The sequence below is a fragment of the Engystomops pustulosus genome, chromosome 2, assembly GCF_040894005.1.
Source record: "Engystomops pustulosus chromosome 2, aEngPut4.maternal, whole genome shotgun sequence".
Taxonomy (NCBI): domain Eukaryota; kingdom Metazoa; phylum Chordata; class Amphibia; order Anura; family Leptodactylidae; genus Engystomops; species Engystomops pustulosus.
The window spans coordinates 23520179-23540539 of NC_092412.1; the positions used below are offsets into that span (position 1 = coordinate 23520179).

General features: G+C 48.6%; 1 protein-coding gene across 1 annotated transcript; it reads right to left on the reverse strand.

Moving 5' to 3' along the window:
• Positions 1-11975: 11975 nt before the first annotated feature.
• Positions 11976-13970, reverse strand: FAM181B (family with sequence similarity 181 member B). Its single transcript, XM_072133991.1, has 2 exons — positions 13891-13970; positions 11976-13755 (listed from the first exon to the last, which is right to left on the reverse strand). The coding sequence occupies exon 2, from the start codon at positions 13655-13657 to the stop codon at positions 12653-12655; it is 1005 nt and encodes a 334-aa protein (XP_071990092.1). The 5' UTR covers positions 13658-13755; positions 13891-13970; the 3' UTR covers positions 11976-12652.
• Positions 13971-20361: the final 6391 nt, after the last annotated feature.

Here is a 20361-nt window from a genome sequence, read left to right on the forward strand (position 1 = left end):
CCCCTCATCCTCATAGACTGTAAGCTCTTTTGTCACCCCCTCATCCTCATAGACTGTAAGCTCTTGTGTCACCTCCTCATCCACATAGACTGTAAGCTCTTGTGTCACCCCCTCATCCTCATAGACTGTAAGCTCTTGTGTCTCCCCCTCATCCTCAGACTGTAAGCTCTTGTGTCACCCCCTCATCCTCATAGACTGTAAGCTCTTGTGTCACCCCCTCATCCTCATAGACTGTAAGCTCTTGTGTCACCTCCTCATCCACATAGACTGTAAGCTCTTGTGTCACCCCCTCATCCTCATAGACTGTAAGCTTTTGTGTCACCCCCTCATCCTCATAGACTGTAAGCTCTTGTGTCACCCCCTCATCCTCATAGACTGTAAGCTCTTGTGTCACCCCCTCATCCTCATAGACTGTAAGCTCTGGTGTCACCTCCTCATCCACATAGACTGTAAGCTCTTGTGTCAACCCCTCATCCTCATAGACTGTAAGCTCTTGTGTCACCCCCTCATCCTCATAGACTGTAAGCTCTTGTGTCACCTCCTCATCCTCATAGACTGTAAGCTCTTGTGTCACCCCCTCATCCTCATAGACTGTAAGCTCTTGTGTCACCCCCTCATCCTCATAGACTGTAAGCTCTGGTGTCACCTCCTCATCCTCATAGACTGTAAGCTATTGTGTCACCCCCTCATCCTCATAGACTGTAAGCTCTTGTGTCACCCCCTCATCCTCATGGACTGTAAGCTCTTGTGTCCCCCCCCCTCATCCTCATAGTCTGTAAGTTCTTGTGTCACCCCTCATCCTCATAGACTGTAAGCTCTTGTGTCCCCCCCTCATCCTCATAGACTGTAAGCTCTTGTGTCACCCCCTCATCCTCATAGTCTGTAAGCTCTTGTGTCACCCCCTCATCCTCATAGACTGTAAGCTCTTGTGTCACCGCCTCATTCTCATAGACTGTAAGCTCTTGTGTCACCCCCTCATCCTCATAGACTGTAAGCTCTTGTGTCTCCCCCTCATCCTCAGACTGTAAGCTCTTGTGTCACCCCTCATCCTCATAGACTGTAAGCTCTTGTGTCTCCCCCTCATCCTCATAGACTGTAAGTTTTTGTGTCACCCCTCATCCTCATAGACTGTAAGCTCTTGTGTCATCCCCTCATCCTCATAGACTGTAAGCTCTTGTGTCTCCCCCTCATCCTCAGACTGTAAGCTCTTGTGTCTCCCCCTCATCCTCATAGACTGTAAGTTTTTGTGTCACCCCTCATCCTCATAGACTGTAAGCTCTTGTGTCATCCCCTCATCCTCATAGACTGTTAGCTCTTGTGTCCCCCCCTCAACCTCTTAGACTGTAAGCTCTTGTGTCACCCCCATCCTCATAGACTGTAAGCTCTTGTGTCATCCCCTCATCCTCGAAAACTGTAAGCTCTTGTGTCACCCCCATCCTCATAGACTGTAAGCTCTTGTGTCACCCCCTCATCCTCATAGACTGTAAGCTCTTGTATCACCCCCTTATCCTCATAGACTGTAAGCTCTTGTGTCACCCCCTCATCCTCATGGACTGTAAGCTCTTGTATCACCCCCTTATCCTCATAAACTGTAAGCTCTTGTGTCACCCCCTCATCCTCATAGACTGTAAGCTCTTTTGTCACCCCCTCATCCTCATAGACTGTAAGCTCTTGTGTCACCTCCTCATCCACATAGACTGTAAGCTCTTGTGTCACCCCCTCATCCTCATAGACTGTAAGCTCTTGTGTCTCCCCCTCATCCTCAGACTGTAAGCTCTTGTGTCACCCCTCATCCTCATAGACTGTAAGCTCTTGTGTCACCCCTCATCCTCATAGACTGTAAGCTCTTGTGTCCCCCCCATCCTCATAGACTGTAAGCTCTTGTGTCACCCCCTTATCCTCATAGACTGTAAGCTCTTGTGTCACCTCCTCATCCTCATAGACCAGTGATGGCAAACCTTTTCGACGCTGAGTGCCCAAACTACAACTAAAACCCACATATTTTTCGCGAAGTGCCGATGCAACATTTAAGCAGTAACTTATTACTCCCTGCTCTGTCACATGTTTAAATTGTATAGGCACCTGAGGACAACAATACAGTAGAAAGAAGGAGAAGAAGTTTTGATTATCATTGTAGCTTCCTCCTAGGGTCCTGGGCTGCCTGGGACTGCAAGAGACCTTGAGTCCTGTCTGGCCTGGAGTGATGGCGCAGGTGCCAATAGAGAGGGCTCTGAGTGCCACCTCTGGCACCCGTGCCATAGGTTCGCCACCACTGTCATAGACTGTAAGCTCTTGTGTCACCCCCTCATCCTCATAGACTGTAAGCTCTTGTGTCACCCTCTCATCCTCATAGACTGTAAGCTCTTGTGTCACCCCCTCATCCTCATAGACTGTAAGATCTTGTGTCACCTCCTCATCCTCATAGACTGTAAGCTCTTGTGTCACCCCCTCATCCTCATAGACTGTAAGATCTTGTGTCACCTCCTCATCCTCATAGACTGTAAGCTCTTATGTCACCCCCTCATCCTCATAGACTGTAAGCTCTTGTGTCACCCCCTCATCCTCATAGACTGTAAGCTCTTGTGTCACCCCCTCATCCTCATAGACTGTAAGATCTTGTGTCACCTCCTCATCCTCATAGACTGTAAGCTCTTGTATCACCCCCTTATCCTCATAGACTGTAAGCTCTTGTGTCACCCCCTCATCCTCATGGACTGTAAGCTCTTGTATCACCCCCTTATCCTCATAAACTGTAAGCTCTTGTGTCACCCCCTCATCCTCATAGACTGTAAGCTCTTTTGTCACCCCCTCATCCTCATAGACTGTAAGCTCTTGTGTCACCTCCTCATCCACATAGACTGTAAGCTCTTGTGTCACCCCCTCATCCTCATAGACTGTAAGCTCTTGTGTCTCCCCCTCATCCTCAGACTGTAAGCTCTTGTGTCACCCCCTCATCCTCATAGACTGTAAGCTCTTGTGTCACCCCCTCATCCTCATAGACTGTAAGCTCTTGTGTCACCTCCTCATCCACATAGACTGTAAGCTCTTGTGTCACCCCCTCATCCTCATAGACTGTAAGCTTTTGTGTCACCCCCTCATCCTCATAGACTGTAAGCTCTTGTGTCACCCCCTCATCCTCATAGACTGTAAGCTCTTGTGTCACCCCCTCATCCTCATAGACTGTAAGCTCTGGTGTCACCTCCTCATCCACATAGACTGTAAGCTCTTGTGTCAACCCCTCATCCTCATAGACTGTAAGCTCTTGTGTCACCCCCTCATCCTCATAGACTGTAAGCTCTTGTGTCACCTCCTCATCCTCATAGACTGTAAGCTCTTGTGTCACCCCCTCATCCTCATAGACTGTAAGCTCTTGTGTCACCCCCTCATCCTCATAGACTGTAAGCTCTGGTGTCACCTCCTCATCCACATAGACTGTAAGCTCTTGTGTCAACCCCTCATCCTCGTAGACTGTAAGCTCTTGTGTCACCTCCTCATCCTCATAGACTGTAAGCTCTTGTGTCCCCCCTCATCCTCATAGACTGTAAGCTCTTGTGTCACCCCCTCATCCTCATAGACTGTAAGCTCATGTGTCACCCCCTCATCCTCATAGACTGTAAGCTCTTGTGTCACCCCCTCATCCTCATAGACTGTAAGCTCTTGTGTCACCCTCTCATCCTCATAGACTGTAAGCTCTTGTGTCACCCCCTCATCCTCATAGACTGTAAGCTCTTGTATCACCCCCTTATCCTTATAGACTGTAAGCTCTTGTGTCACCCCCTCATCCTCATAGACTGTAAGCTCTTGTGTCACCTCCTCATCCTCATAGACTGTAAGCTCTTGTGTCACCCCCTCATCCTCATAGACTGTAAGCTCTTGTATCACCCCCTTATCCTCATAGACTGTAAGCTCTTGTGTCACCCCCTTATCCTCATAGACTGTAAGCTCTTGTGTCACCCCCTCATCCTCATAGACTGTAAGCTCTTGTGTCACCTCCTCATCCACATAGACTGTAAGCTCTTGTGTCACCCCCTCATCCTCATAGACTGTAAGCTCTTGTGTCCCCCCTCATCCTCATAGACTGTAAGCTCTTGTGTCCCCCCTCATCCTCATAGACTGTAAGCTCTTGTGTCACCCCCTCATCCTCATAGACTGTAAGCTCTTGTGTCCCCCCCATCCTCATAGACTGTAAGCTCTTGTGTCACCCCCTCATCCTCATAGACTGTAAGCTCTTGTGTCACCTCCTCATCCTCATAGACTGTAAGCTCTTGTGTCACCCCCTCATCCTCATAGACTGTAAGCTCTTGTGTCACCCCCTCATCCTCATAGACTGTAAGCTCTTGTGTCCCCCCCATCCTCATAGACTGTAAGCTCTGGTGTCACCTCCTCATCCACATAGACTGTAAGCTCTTGTGTCAACCCCTCATCCTCATAGACTGTAAGCTCTTGTGTCACCCCCTCATCCTCATAGACTGTAAGCTCTTGTGTCCCCCTCATCCTCATAGACTGTAAGCTCTTGTGTCACCCCCTCATCCTCATAGACTGTAAGCTCTTGTGTCACCCCCTCATCCTCATAGACTGTAAGCTCTTGTGTCTCCCCCTCATCCTCATAGACTGTAAGCTCTTGTGTCACCCTCTCATCCTCATAGGCTGTAAGCTCTTGTGTCACCCCCTCATCCTCATAGACTGTAAGCTCTTGTGTCACCCCCTCATCCTCATAGACTGTAAGCTCTTGTGTCACCCCCTCATCCACATAGACTGCAAGCTCTTGTGTCACCCTCTCATCTTCAAAGACTGTAAGCTCTTATGTCACCCCTCATCCTCATAGACTTTAAGCTCTTGTGTAACCCTCTCATCCTCATAGTCTGTAAGCTCTTGTGTCACCCCTCATCCTCACAGACTGTAAGCTCTTGTGTCACCCCCTCATCCTCATAGACTGTAAGCTCTTGTGTCACCCCTCATCCTCAGACTGTAAGCTCTTGTGTCCCCCCTCATCCTCATAGACTGTAAGCTCTTGTGTCACCCCCTCATCCTCATAGTCTGTAAGCTCTTGTGTCACCCCTCATCCTCATAGACTGTAAGCTCTTGTGTCACCCCCTCATTCTCATAGACTGTAAGCTCTTGTGTCACCCCCTCATCCTCATAGACTGTAAGCTCTTGTGTCTCCCCCTCATCCTCAGACTGTAAGCTCTTGTGTCACCCCTCATCCTCATAGACTGTAAGCTCTTGTGTCTCCCCCTCATCCTCATAGACTGTAAGTTTTTGTGTCACCCCTCATCCTCATAGACTGTAAGCTCTTGTGTCATCCCCTCATCCTCATAGACTGTAAGCTCTTGTGTCATCCCCTCATCCTCTTAGACTGTAAGCTCTTGTGTCACCCCCCATCCTCATAGACTGTAAGCTCTTGTGTCATCCCCTCATCCTCATAGACTGTAAGCTCTTGTGTCACCCCCTCTTCCTCATAGACTTTAAGCTCTTGTGTCACCCCCTTATCCTCATAGACTGTAAGCTCTTGTGTCACCCCCTCATCCTCATAGACTGTAAGCTCTTGTGTCACCCCCTCATCCTCATAGACTGTAAGCTCTTGTGTCACCTCCTCATCCTCATAGACTGTAAGCTCTTGTGTCACCCCCTCATCCTTATAGACTGTAAGCTCTTGTGTCACCCCCTCATCCTCATAGACTGTAAGCTCTTGTGTCACCCCCTCATCCTCATAGACTGTAAGCTCTTGTGTCATTCCCTCATCCTCATAGACTGTAAGCTCTTGTGTCACCTCCTCATCCTCATAGACTGTAAGCTCTTGTGTCACCCCCTCATTCTCATAGACTGTAAGCTCTTGTGTCTCCCCCTCATCCTCATAGACTGTAAGCTCTTGTGTCTCCCCCTCATCCTCATAGACTGTAAGCTCTTGTGTCTCCCCCTCATCCTCATAGACTGTAAGCTCTTGTGTCTCCCCCTCATCCTCATAGACTGTAAGCTCTTGTGTCGCCCCTTCATCCTCATAGACTGTAAGCTCTTGTGTCTCCCCCTCATCCTCATAGACTTTAAGCTCTTGTGTCTCCCCCTCATCCTCATAGACTGTAAGCTCTTGTGTCTCCCCCTCATCCTTATAGACTGTAAGCTCTTGTGTCACCTCCTCATCCTTATAGACTGTAAGCTCTTGTGTCACCCCCTCATCCTCATAGACTGTAAGCTCTTGTGTCGCCCCTTCATCCTCATAGACTGTAAGCTCTTGTGTCTCCCCCTCATCCTCATAGACTGTAAGCTCTTGTGTCTCCCCCTCATCCTTATAGACTGTAAGCTCTTGTGTCACCTCCTCATCCTCATAGACTGTAAGCTCTTGTGTCACCCCCTCATCCTCATAGACTGTAAGCTCTTGTGTCACCCCCTCATCCTCATAGACTGTAAGCTCTTGTGTCCTTCCTCATCCTCATAGACTGTAAGCTCTTGTGTCACCCCCTCATCCTCATAGATTGTAAGCTCTTGTGTCACCCCCTCATCCTCATAGACTGTAAGCTCTTGTGTCACCCTCTCATCCTCATAGACTGTAAGCTCTTGTGTCACCCCCTCATCTTCCATACTGTAGCTTCCCAAGCTGTTACACTGCCCTTCCTCCCTCTTTTTTCCCATCCCTCTCCCTGATGTAATCTCACAAAGCAAGAGTCATGAGGTGTTCTGCACAGTGTAAAAGGCTATGAAGCTACAGCATGGCTCTTAAGCATAATTATAATAGTTGATTTTAGAAGGAAGGAGGCCATAGATAACAAATACAACACACAGTCACTGTGCCTGGACCTATCAGTAAGTGTCCCTTGTTTATTATAATGGATTTTGAGATTTCCTTTAAGAGAAACCTTACGTATCCATTAGGTTCCTGGGTTAGGTGATCCCTGTGCACCTGTAGAGGCTAAACCCACGGAATTTACCGAGCCCTACAAACTATATTCTGCCAACAATTACATCTATAAAATATGTTACAAAGAACAATAACATTTATTGGAAATGGAAAACAAGCAAACTCTAATTTGTCCACTAGATGTCACTAGCTGCACTGTCAATGTAACACATAGGGGGTCATTTACTAAGGGCTCGAATCGCGTTTTTCCGACGGGTTATCCAAAAATTTCCGATTTGCGACGATTTTCCCTGAATTGCGCCGGCATGCACGTGACGAAAATCGGGGGGCATGGCCGCATTTTTTTTTTTTTTAAAAAGTGTCGCTTGACACGCGCTTACCTGCACCCAGCGTAGGACGATGAACTTCAGCGCAGCAGCGACACCTGGTGGACATCGGGGGAACTACCTTAGTGAATCACCAGAAGACCCGAATCCGCCGCAGGGAACGCGCCGCTGGATCGCAAATGGACCAGGTAAGTAAATCTGCCCCATAGGTCCATTCGCGATCGAGAGGCGTGTTCTCTGCGGCGGATTCGGGTCTTCCGGCGATTCACTAAGGTAGTTCCCCCGATGTCCACCAGGTGTCGCTGCTGCGCTGAAGTTCATCGGAGTGCACTGAAGTTCACCGTCCTACGCTGGGTGCAGGTAAGCGCGTGTCAAGCGACCCTTTTTTTTTTTTTTAAAGCGGCGGTTTTTCGTACGGCCATGCCCCCCATCTCCGGCGCGTGCATGCCGGCGCTGATGCGCCACAATCCGGTCACGTGCGCCAAAATCCTGGGGCAATTCAGGAAAAATTGTCGCAAATCGGAAATTTTCGGATAACCTGTCGGAAAAACGCGATTCGGGCCCTTAGTAAATGACCCTCATAGTCATTACTAAAACCTATAGGGGGCGCCACAGTGGTGACTGTATCCACCCCTTAGTTTCCAAAGGCTCTAATACCACACTAAAGGGAAGCAGGGACATATATGACGTGTGATTTTTTAAAAAAAAAACATTTTTATACTTTACACAATCAATATCCAATTTATTACTTAGCCAAACTACAACAAGAGATAGATAGACAGTACCCCCTAAAAATAAACGTGCCAAACAGATAGTACATCATATAGTACCCCAAATATTTACTATTTATATATCACACATCAATAGCGTCTTATGTTTTCTTATTACACGTCAATGGGTCTCCATGGTAACAGACTACATATAGCGACCATTAGTATCCCATCTTGTTTCTACATATGTTTACTGAAATATTTGGGCTGTCCCTTCATCAGGCTGTGCTGGTTGTCCTGCTCTGGTGCCACTTTTTTGCTAGGGCTGACATCAGGGGCGTAACTAAAAGAGTAAGGGCCCCATAGCATAATCCTGAATGCCCCCCCCCCCCCCTACTCCCTCAGAAAATATACATATTTATATACTCACACATTTATACGCTCTGACACACATGTATGTAATAGTGCACATCCTCCATTCTGTTGTGTTTTGGATCAATGGTGTGGCCCCATTACACTGTGGGCCCCATAGCAGCTGCTATCGCTGTAGTTACGCCCCCTGATTGACATCTCATAAAAAGGAAGTGTAAACAGATATACAGGAAGGAGACAAAAAAATGGCAAAAAGTGGAGGGGGGAAAAAATCTAAAATGTATATTTTATGCAAAATAAAAGAAAATATGTAAATCAATTATATAGATTCATTGTAGTGTAAAGTGGCTCACAGGTAAATCTCCCACTGGGGCCTCAAGCCCTGGAATAAGTGGTGAGCTCACAAATATTCAGCAGATTCAACGTGACTTGTATATTAATATGGCTCATGGCCATACATGGGGCCAAGTTTAAGTCGGGTGCTGGTCAGTAGGTTACTGACAGGCAATCCCAGTCCAATAACAGACTAATGTAAGAGCTGCCAGCCTACAACTACTGAAAGAAATTTGTCTCAGCCATGTTTAGGAATGAGAGTCAACAGGGCCGGCGCCAGCAATGGACATACCCGAGCAAGTGCTGGGGCCCAGAGCTGCTGGGGGGCCCGCATTAGGCTGTACATAAGGAATCCAAGGGAGTGAGGGCGGCTGTATCTAATGAATCCATAGGGGGTGAAGAAAGCTTATATAAAATAACAATGAGGGGGCTGTTTGGGATGATAAACTAGGGAATATTTTAGGAAACAAATTTCTGAATTTTTAATGCCACCACGTAAGTCCACTGCAAAGGGGCCCACTGAGGCTCTATTGCCCAGGGGTCCTACTGAACCTGGAGCCGACACTGGGAGTCAGGTAACATATGTCTGTAGCCATATGGTTGTTGGTCCGAGGAACCAGGTTAAAACTGGTGGGCCCAAAGCAACCCAGTCTGACACTAATTACAAGGCTCTGTTAACATTTCATAAAGGGTCTGACACATTTCCTAAATGTACACATTGGGGGTCATTTACTAAGGGCCCGATTCGCGTTTTCCCGACGTGTTACCCGAATATTTCCGATTTGCGCCGATTTTCCCTGAATTGCTCCGGGATTTTGGCGCATGCGATCGGATTGTGGCGCATCGGCGCCGGCATGCGCGCGACGGAAATCGGGGGGCGTGGCCGAACGAAAACCCGACGGATTCGCAAAAACCGCAGCATTTAAAAAAAAAAAAAGTGTTTTGGGACTCGCGCTTACCTTCACTCGGTCCGGCTTGGTGAAGATCAGTGCATTCCGGGGATCTTCAGCGCAGCAGCGACACCTGGTGGACGGCGGAGGAACTACCTTAATGAATCCCGTCCGGACCCGAATCCACCGCAGAGAACGCGCCGCTGGATCGCGAATGGACCGGGTAAGTAAATCTGCCCCAATGTGTTCAAACGAGCATAAAGACACGGAGGGGGGTTATTTATTACTAGACCAGTTCCTCTAGGCAGCTCTATGGGGGTCATTTATCTTATTCCCCCCTTCTCTGCGCTCTTTTTGCGCCTCTTGTGAGTCTATTTTTGCACCTCATTTGGCTTTGTCGTTTTGGCTCTTTGTCAAATGCAGAGGTTTTTTTTGCGCCTTACTAGGTGCAAATTTTAAAACGGCGCAATTTTTGCGCAAATGATACCATTCCCTTTCCTAAGTATGGTCAGGACCGGCATTTTATTTTGCAATATAGGCGCAATAGTATAATAAATTGGGGCGCAAACATCTGTAAAGAGGCGCAATGTGATGACAAATAGGGCGCAACAACACACGGCGAATTGAGGCGTAACATTTCATAAAAGCGCAAAATAGGCGCAAAACAGCCATTAAGCAGCAAAAAGGAGCAAAAACACCAGGCTTCCACCTGGCGTAGAATAAAAAGCAGGCTGCGATTTTTCACTTATGAAAAGTTGTCAGCAGCAACAAGAGCGCCACTCCTGGCCGGCCGCGCCCTCCACTCAGCCGGCCGCATCCCCCCCTTCATGCCCCACTAACATGAAGGTGGCGGAAAGGGCAAAATAATCGCAAGTGCTAGCAATAAGGTAGCATTTACAATTATTTTAGGGCCTCTACACCACTGATGTGGCCCCGATGCCCTGATAAATATGCCCCCGAGTGTAGAGTTACCCGGCAGCCTACCCATCCACCGGATATATCAGCGCCCCATAGTATGAAAAATCACCCCCATTGGGGCAGATTTACTTACCCGGTCCATTTGCGATCCAGCATCGCGTTCTCTGCGGTGGATTCGGGTCCGGCCGGGATTCACTAAGGTAGTTCCTCCGACATCCACCAGGTGGTGCTCCTGCGCTAAAGTTCCCCGAAATGCACTCAAGTTCACCGGCCTATTCCTAGTGAAGGTAAGTTCAAGTTTCGCGACACTTTTTTTTTTTTATAAATGCGGCGGTTTTTCCGAATCTGTCGGCTTTTCGTCCGGCCACGCCCCCTGATTTCCGTCGCGCGCATGCCAGCGCCGATGCCCCAAAATCCAATCGCGTGCGCCAAAATCCCAGGGCAATTCAGGGGAAAACGGCGCAAATCGGAAATATTCGGGTAACACGTCGGGAAAAGGCGCATCGGGCCCTTAGTAAATAACCCCCATTGTGTTTCTATGGTGATAGAACATATACTGATATTTTACTCTTACCTACAGGGTCCACATTTGTGACTACTTTAGGAATTCCTTGTGGAATAATCCCCCATATACTACTGATGGAAACAAGATGCAAACAACACCCAACACATTTTACACAAAAATGATTCACTAAATGTGGTCAAAAGAGGATAAAGACATTGAGGGGTTAATTATCATTAGACCAGTTCCTCTAGAGAGTCTATTTTTGGAGTTTCGCTACCCATCACATTCATTAAAGTGGCTTTAGCCCTTTAATAAATGTTCTAATGGTCTATTTTTTGTCTGGGATTTTTTTTTTAAAAAGTCTCAAAAAAGTCTCAAAATGCATAAAAAATCTGGGCACATAGAGACTTTTAGAGTAACTGTGAGACTTTTTCTGAAATTCTCAAGTCATGCACAGTGTCTCTGTGTTGGCGTGGGTTTCTTTCGGGTCCTCCAGTTTCCTCCCACACTCCAAAACATAATAGTAGGCTGATTAGATTGTGAGCCCCATTGGGGACTGATTTGGTAAACTCTGTGTAATCTGTGTGCGCTATATAAATAAAGAATTATTATTATTATTATTGCACTAGTAGCAGTTCTATGTTTAGGCCACATTAGTCCTGTGAGACTTTCTAGCAATGAAAAGTCTCAGAAACCCTCAATGCGACTACTCTGAGACTTTGTATACCAAAAAAAAGTCCAGGAAACCCAATAATAAATCCCCCCCATGGGGTATAAAATATGAATCTGTTCCTGGCCTTATGATTTATTCTGTTAGAATGTAAAAAAAACAAAATAAATAGACACCAACCATGAAGTATGCACCCAAAAATGTCACCAATATTCAACATTTTGACTTACAAAGCTCCCAGGCCAACCAAGTTAAGTGCAACTTTTTGAAATTAAAAAAATTATAGGAAGATACATTGTTTCTGTATGGTACAATATGGTTCCCTATGGGTAGTTCTGTCCTTACAAATAATAATAATAATAATAATAATAATAATAATATAATAAGGACAGAGACATAACTTCACAAGAAAACAAAGTTTACTTTTAACATGGCTATGGCATCAACCACAACAGTCAGCATACAGTTAATAGAAATGGGGGGGCGGAAGGGGGGGGGGCAACCTCCAGTCCATCAATAAAGAAAATAAATTGTCTTAAGGAAGGGGTCAGGAGTTCAGAGAAGATGGAAAGGCAACTGCACTTAAAGGGACCACAGTCGGGTGCCTAAAGATTGTCGGAAAAAAAAATAGCACAAAAAACTAAACCAGAGATAGATCCAACACAGATCACAATTACTTACTCTCATTTATCCTAAAAAAAAAAATCATTCTCAGTGCTAAATTGTTTTTTATTGCATAAAACTTTTTTTTTTGCATTGTTTATAAAAATTATACATTAAAAACAAAAAAAAAATTAGTGTCATCCAATACTTAGCCTACCAGTATATTTACACATCTGCGGATATGGCTTTCAGTGTAATGTTATATCTCCCAATCGCTTCATTGAAATAGCTTATTACATTGGGAATTTTTTTGGGGGAAAAAAAAATTCAAAAAGTTGAACGTCAATGTAACGACTGTTATTCTGGTAAATGCCGAGGGTCTTTCTGAGGTGGGAGGGTTAAGTCGTCACTATGTGAGTTTATTGCACAGTCGTCTGTATAGAAGGTCCTTAAAAAAAAGTTTTGGAAAGTTCTACAAAACTGAGTATCCAATTCTGTTGTATCCTGAAGCACAATCGTAAAACATTTGAGGCAAGGAGCACTCGGGATAGCAGGGGTTAAATGGTGTGATGTTGGGACAGTTGTCCTCCAAGGAAGCTGAGATGGTCGTAGACTCGGTGGTGTTTGAAAAGACAGGGACTGGCACGGGAATACATTTCAAAGTTTCATTCAAGTTTGGACTGCAAGTTCCCACAGGACTCTTTTTAATTGGATTACATGGATTCCAGGGGTCGGAATAAAGGAGCCCATTTAGTAAGTGATGTGGCTCGTAAACAGAATGTTCCGTCGGGATGTCCTGGTGTATCTTTACGGATGCTCCCTGGATGATCTCTTGCTCTGAGATCATGTTGTTATAATCAGGGCCCAACAGGTCAAAAAATTCCACAGTGTCCTGGTTGGCTTTATCCAAGTCCTTTAAGGTCAGCACTTCGGAATTAGTAAGAAATCCTGGTGAAGAATAAGCCGGTTCGGTAAAGAACGAAGGCGGCAGATTACGATTCCTTAAGGGCACTTTTTTGCATTTTTCCCCACGTATTTCCCTGGCGTTTTCAAAAAGAGCAGCCAAGCTCTTGCTCTGTAAGTTGGTCTGGTTATTGTCTCTCTTCGGAGGAGGCTTATAGTGATAATTTGGGGGGCTATTGTTAGTGCTGGGCGACGTAACCTGACCTTTCGGAGACCCTTGACTTGACGTAACTCCATTACTGATCATACCCGTACATCTTTTTATCTGCTTTTGTAGGTACTTTCTATGGTTGACCTTCCTTTTTGACTTCACCGGTTTGTCCAAAGCTAGTTTGATGTTACTCGAAGCCGTATTAATAAAACTAAGCAAATCCTTACTTGATTCTTTATAGTCGCCGTTTTCAACAGCTCCCAGGATGTCGACTCCTTCATGATATCCTTTGTCAAAGTCCACAGCAGATCCGGCAAAGTAGAGCGGCATAAAATGATTCATAATTTCGGCTTGGATGGCCATCACGACTGACGGTTCCCCTTGGTCTATCAAGAGTCAAAAATATCAAGCCTAGACTTCTGTAGACCGGTGGTCTTGAGGATCATATTCAGGTGGAACACCTGTCAGTAAAATCAGTAGATCCCAAAGAATATTTTTAATTTTTTTTATGCGTTCATCAATTTTTAGCAATCAAGATTTTTCAAAAAGTTGAGCTTCATCCTAAGAAAAAAGCAAAAAAATTGGCAAAATCTCACCAGGTAAAGATGTAGAGATGCCGAGAGGGAGAGAGATGCATTCAGTGTCAGGCTTTCAGCTCCTTCTCAGTTTAATTTGTTCTCACCAGAAACACACATCCTGAAAAGAATGGGAGGGACGGATAAGTAGGAGGTCTGCGGGACTCAATGGTATCAGCTTTCACTAAATCCGTGGGCTGGGAATGATACATCATGCAAGGTCTGGAATAAAGGCCTCACTGTGCTCCCTTCTCCTCCAGCCACAAAACAAAGTACAATTGCCCTGTTTCCATTCAAGCCAACAATAACATAAATACTGCTGTTGTCTTAACTTTTTGGGGGGCTTAACACAAAGTTTTTGTTTTTGCTTTAGCACAAAATGCAACCGAAACTTCACTTTACCCAATTGTTGCACAAAGGTATTTTTTTAAGAATTTTTGTTGATTTCATTATTTTTAATTTATCCATGTATAATAATTTATTCCTAAGAAATCTAAAATTTCAGTCCCTTAAAATGACTTTTGTAGTTCAATATTTTGAATTTGTTAATTTTTTAAATGGCAATTTCTTCCAATCATTTTTTTTAAGGTACTTTATTCATTCATTGCAATTTTTGTTAGGCCAGCAGAATAGGTGAGGCTGAAATTTAAATCACATTTCATTTTTAAGGGCGATGTGTTTTAAGCGAAAAAATGGGAAATTGTTAGGATATGAACAACTTTTACTTAGGAAGGTTAATGGGCAGGCTGGGGAAGGATGATGGGCATGTAAGGTTTATTAGTATATATCAAAAAAAGTCAAAATTACTCGAGAAAAATTACTGAAAAACTTCCTGCTGGCTATGATAGAAAGGTGTCAGGACACACAGGACATGGCAGCTCGCTGTGTATGGGGGGTGTAGTCACAGAGGGGTCAGAGCGCCCATGCTGATCCCTGACCACTGCTGGCTATGATAGAAAGGTGTCAGGACACACAGGACATGGCAGCTCGCTGTGTATGGCGGGTGTAGTCACAGAGGGGTCAGAGCGCCCATGCTGATCCCTGACCACTGCTGGCTATGATAGAAAGGTGTCAGGACACACAGGACATGGCAGCTCGCTGTGTATGGGGGGTGTAGTTACAGAGGGGTCAGAGCGCCCATGCTGACCCCTGACCACTGCTGGCTATGATAGAAAGGTGTCAGGACACACAGGACATGGCAGCTCCCTGTGTATGGGGGGTGTAGTCACAGAGGGGTCAGAGATCCCATGCTGACCCCTGACCACTGCTGGCTATGATAGAAAGGTGTCAGGACACACAGGACATGGCAGCTCGCTGTGTATGGGGGGTGTAGTCACAGAGGGGTCAGAGCGCCCATGCTGACCCCTGACCACTGCTGGCTATGATAGAAAGGTGTCAGGACACACAGGACATGGCAGCTCGCTGTGTATGGGGGGTGTAGTCACAGGGAGGTCAGAGAGCCCATGCTGACCCCTGACCACTGCTGGCTATGATAGAAAGGTGTCAGGACACACAGGACATGGCAGCTCACTGTGTATGGGGGTGTAGTCACAGAGGGGTCAGAGCACCCATGCTGACCCCTGACCACTGCTGGCTATGATAGAAAGGAGTCAGGACACAGGACATGGCAGCTCGCTGTGTATGGGGGGTGTAGTCACATAGGGGTCAGAGCACCCATACTGACCCCAGACCACTGCTGGCTATGATAGAAAGGTGTCAGGATACACAGGACATGGCAGCTCGCTGTGTATGGGGGGTGTAGTCACAGAGGGGTCAGAGCACCCATGCTGACCCCTGACCACTGCTGGCTATGATAGAAAGGTGTCAGGACACACAGGGCAGGGCATCTCACTGTGTATGGAGGGTGTATTCACAGAGTGGTCAGAGCGCCCATGCTGACCCATGACCACTGCTGGCTATGATAGAAAGGTGTCAGGACACACAGGACATGGCAGCTCGCTGTGTATGGGGAGTGTAGTCACAGAGGGGCCAGAGCACCCATGCTGACCCCTGACCACTGCTGGCTATGATAGAAAGGTGTCAGGACACACAGGACATGGCAGCTCCCTGTGTATGGGGGGTGTAGTCACAGAGCGGTCAGAGCACCCATGCTGACCCCTGACCACTGCTGGCTATGATAGAAAGGTGTCAGGACACACAGGACATGGCAGATCGCTGTGTATGGGGGGTGTAGTCACAGAGGGGTCAGAGCGCCCATGCTGACCCCTGACCACTGCTGGCTATGATAGAAAGGTGTCAGGACACACAGGGCATGGCAGCTCCCTGTGTATGGGGGGTGTAGTCACAGAGGGGTCAGAGCGCCCATGCTGACCCCTGACCACTGCTGGCTATGATAGAAAGGTGTCAGGACACACAGGACATGGCAGCTCGCTGTGTATGGGGGTGTAGTCACAGAGAGGTCAGAGTGCCCATGCTGACCCCTGACCACTGCTGGCTATGATAGAAAGGTGTCAGGACACACAGGGCATGGCATCTCACTGTGTATGGAGGGTGTAGTCACAGAGCGGTCAGAGCGCCCATGCTGACCCCTGACCACTGCTGGCTATGATAGAAAGGTGTCAGGACACACAGGGCATGGCAGCTCGCTGTGTATGCGGGGTGTAGTCACAGAGAGGACAGAGCGCCCATGCTGACCCCTGACCACTGCTGGCTATGATAGAAAGGTGTCAGGACACACAGGACATGGCAGCTCGCTGTGTATGGGGGGTGTAGTCACAGAGAGATCAGAGCGCCCATGCTGACCCCTGACCACTGCTGGCTATGATAGAAAGGTGTCAGGACACAGGACATGGCAGCTCGCTGTGTATGGGGGGTGTAGTCACAGAGGGGTCAGAGCGCCCATGCTGACCCCTGACCACTGCTGGCTATGATAGAAAGGTGTCAGGACACAGGACGTGGCAGCTCGCTGTGTATGGGGGATGTAGTCACAGAGGGGTCAGAGCACCCATGCTGACCCCTGACCACTGCTGGCTATGATAGAAAGGTGTCAGGACACACAGGACATGGCAGCTCGCTGTGTATGGAGGTGTAGTCACAAAGAGGTCAGAGCGCCCATGCTGACCCCTGACCACTGCTGGCTATGATAGAAAGATGTCAGGATACACAGGACATGGCAGCTCACTGTGTATGGGGGGTGTAGTCACAGAGAGGTCAGAGCGCCCATGCTGACCCCTGACCACTGCTCGCTATAATAGAAAGGTATCAGGACACACAGGACATGGCAGCTCGCTGGGAATGGGGGGTATAGTCACAGGGAGGTCAGACCGCCTGACCCCTGACCACTGCTGGCTATGATAGAAAGGTGTCAGGACACACAGGACATGGCAGCTCACTGTGTATGGGGGGTGTAGTCACAGAGAGGTCAGAGCGCCCATGCTGACCCCTGACCACTGCTCGCTATAATAGAAAGGTATCAGGACACACAGGACAAGGCAGCTCGCTGTGTAAGGGGGGTGTAGTCACAGAGAGGTCAGAGCGCCCATGCTGACCCCTGACCACTGCTGGCTATGATAGAAAGGTGTCAGGACACACAGGACATGGCAGCTCGCTGTGTATGGGGGGGTGTAGTCACAGAGAGGTCAGAGCTCCCATGCTGACCCCTGACCACTGCTGGCTATGATAGAAAGGTGTCAGGACACACAGGACATGGCAGCTCGCTGTGTATGGGGGGTGTAGTCACAGAGGGGTCAGAGCGCCCATGCTGATCCCTGACCACTGCTGGCTATGATAGAAAGGTGTCAGGACACACAGGACATGGCAGCTCGCTGTGTATGGCGGGTGTAGTCACAGAGGGGTCAGAGCGCCCATGCTGATCCCTGACCACTGCTGGCTATGATAGAAAGGTGTCAGGACACACAGGACATGGCAGCTCGCTGTGTATGGGGGGTGTAGTTACAGAGGGGTCAGAGCGCCCATGCTGACCCCTGACCACTGCTGGCTATGATAGAAAGGTGTCAGGACACACAGGACATGGCAGCTCCCTGTGTATGGGGGGTGTAGTCACAGAGGGGTCAGAGATCCCATGCTGACCCCTGACCACTGCTGGCTATGATAGAAAGGTGTCAGGACACACAGGACATGGCAGCTCGCTGTGTATGGGGGGTGTAGTCACAGAGGGGTCAGAGCGCCCATGCTGACCCCTGACCACTGCTGGCTATGATAGAAAGGTGTCAGGACACACAGGACATGGCAGCTCGCTGTGTATGGGGGGTGTAGTCACAGGGAGGTCAGAGAGCCCATGCTGACCCCTGACCACTGCTGGCTATGATAGAAAGGTGTCAGGACACACAGGACATGGCAGCTCACTGTGTATGGGGGTGTAGTCACAGAGGGGTCAGAGCACCCATACTGACCCCAGACCACTGCTGGCTATGATAGAAAGGTGTCAGGATACACAGGACATGGCAGCTCGCTGTGTATGGGGGGTGTAGTCACAGAGGGGTCAGAGCACCCATGCTGACCCCTGACCACTGCTGGCTATGATAGAAAGGTGTCAGGACACACAGGGCAGGGCATCTCACTGTGTATGGAGGGTGTATTCACAGAGTGGTCAGAGCGCCCATGCTGACCCATGACCACTGCTGGCTATGATAGAAAGGTGTCAGGACACACAGGACATGGCAGCTCGCTGTGTATGGGGAGTGTAGTCACAGAGGGGCCAGAGCACCCATGCTGACCCCTGACCACTGCTGGCTATGATAGAAAGGTGTCAGGACACACAGGACATGGCAGCTCCCTGTGTATGGGGGGTGTAGTCACAGAGCGGTCAGAGCACCCATGCTGACCCCTGACCACTGCTGGCTATGATAGAAAGGTGTCAGGACACACAGGACATGGCAGATCGCTGTGTATGGGGGGTGTAGTCACAGAGGGGTCAGAGCGCCCATGCTGACCCCTGACCACTGCTGGCTATGATAGAAAGGTGTCAGGACACACAGGGCATGGCAGCTCCCTGTGTATGGGGGGTGTAGTCACAGAGGGGTCAGAGCGCCCATGCTGACCCCTGACCACTGCTGGCTATGATAGAAAGGTGTCAGGACACACAGGACATGGCAGCTCGCTGTGTATGGGGGTGTAGTCACAGAGAGGTCAGAGTGCCCATGCTGACCCCTGACCACTGCTCGCTATGATAGAAAGGTGTCAGGACACACAGGGCATGGCATCTCACTGTGTATGGAGGGTGTAGTCACAGAGCGGTCAGAGCGCCCATGCTGACCCCTGACCACTGCTGGCTATGATAGAAAGGTGTCAGGACACAGGACATGGCAGCTCGCTGTGTATGGGGGTGTAGTCACAGAGAGGACAGAGCGCCCATGCTGACCCCTGACCACTGCTGGCTATGATAGAAAGGTGTCAGGTCACACAGGACATGGCAGCTCGCTGTGTATGGGGGGTGTAGTCACAGAGAGATCAGAGCGCCCATGCTGACCCCTGACCACTGCTGGCTATGATAGAAAGGTGTCAGGACACAGGACATGGCAGCTCGTTGTGTATGGGGGGTGTAGTCACAGAGGGGTCAGAGCGCCCATGCTGACCCCTGACCACTGCTGGCTATGATAGAAAGGTGTCAGGACACAGGACGTGGCAGCTCGCTGTGTATGGGGGATGTAGTCACAGAGGGGTCAGAGCACCCATGCTGACCCCTGACCACTGCTGGCTATGATAGAAAGGTGTCAGGACACACAGGACATGGCAGCTCGCTGTGTATGGAGGTGTAGTCACAAAGAGGTCAGAGCGCCCATGCTGACCCCTGACCACTGCTGGCTATGATAGAAAGGTGTCAGGATACACAGGACATGGCAGCTCACTGTGTATGGGGGGTGTAGTCACAGAGAGGTCAGAGCGCCCATGCTGACCCCTGACCACTGCTCGCTATAATAGAAAGGTATCAGGACACACAGGACATGGCAGCTCGCTGTGTATGGGGGGTATAGTCACAGGGAGGTCAGACCGCCTGACCCCTGACCACTGCTGGCTATGATAGAAAGGTGTCAGGACACACAGGACATGGCAGCTCACTTTGTATGGGGGGTGTAGTCACAGAGAGGTCAGAGCGCCCATGCTGACCCCTGACCACTGCTGGCTATAATAGAAAGGTATCAGGACACACAGGACAAGGCAGCTCGCTGTGTAAGGGGGGTGTAGTCACAGAGAGGTCAGAGCGCCCATGCTGACCCCTGACCACTGCTGGCTATGATAGAAAGGTGTCAGGACACACAGGACATGGCAGCTCGCTGTGTATGGGGGGGTGTAGTCACAGAGAGGTCAGAGCTCCCATGCTGACCCCTGACCACTGCTGGCTATGATAGAAAGGTGTCAGGACACACAGGACATGGCAGCTCGCTGTGTAAGGGGGGTGTAGTCACAGAGAGGTCAGAGCGCCCATGCTGACCCCTGACCACTGCTGGCTATGATAGAAAGGTGTCAGGACACACAGGACATGGCAGCTCGCTGTGTATGGGGGGTTGTAGT

Excerpts from the sequence above, each read along its gene's own strand:
- FAM181B (XM_072133991.1), bottom strand. The coding sequence starts at position 13,657 with ATGGCCATCCAAGCCGAAATTATGAATCATTTTATGCCGCTCTACTTT.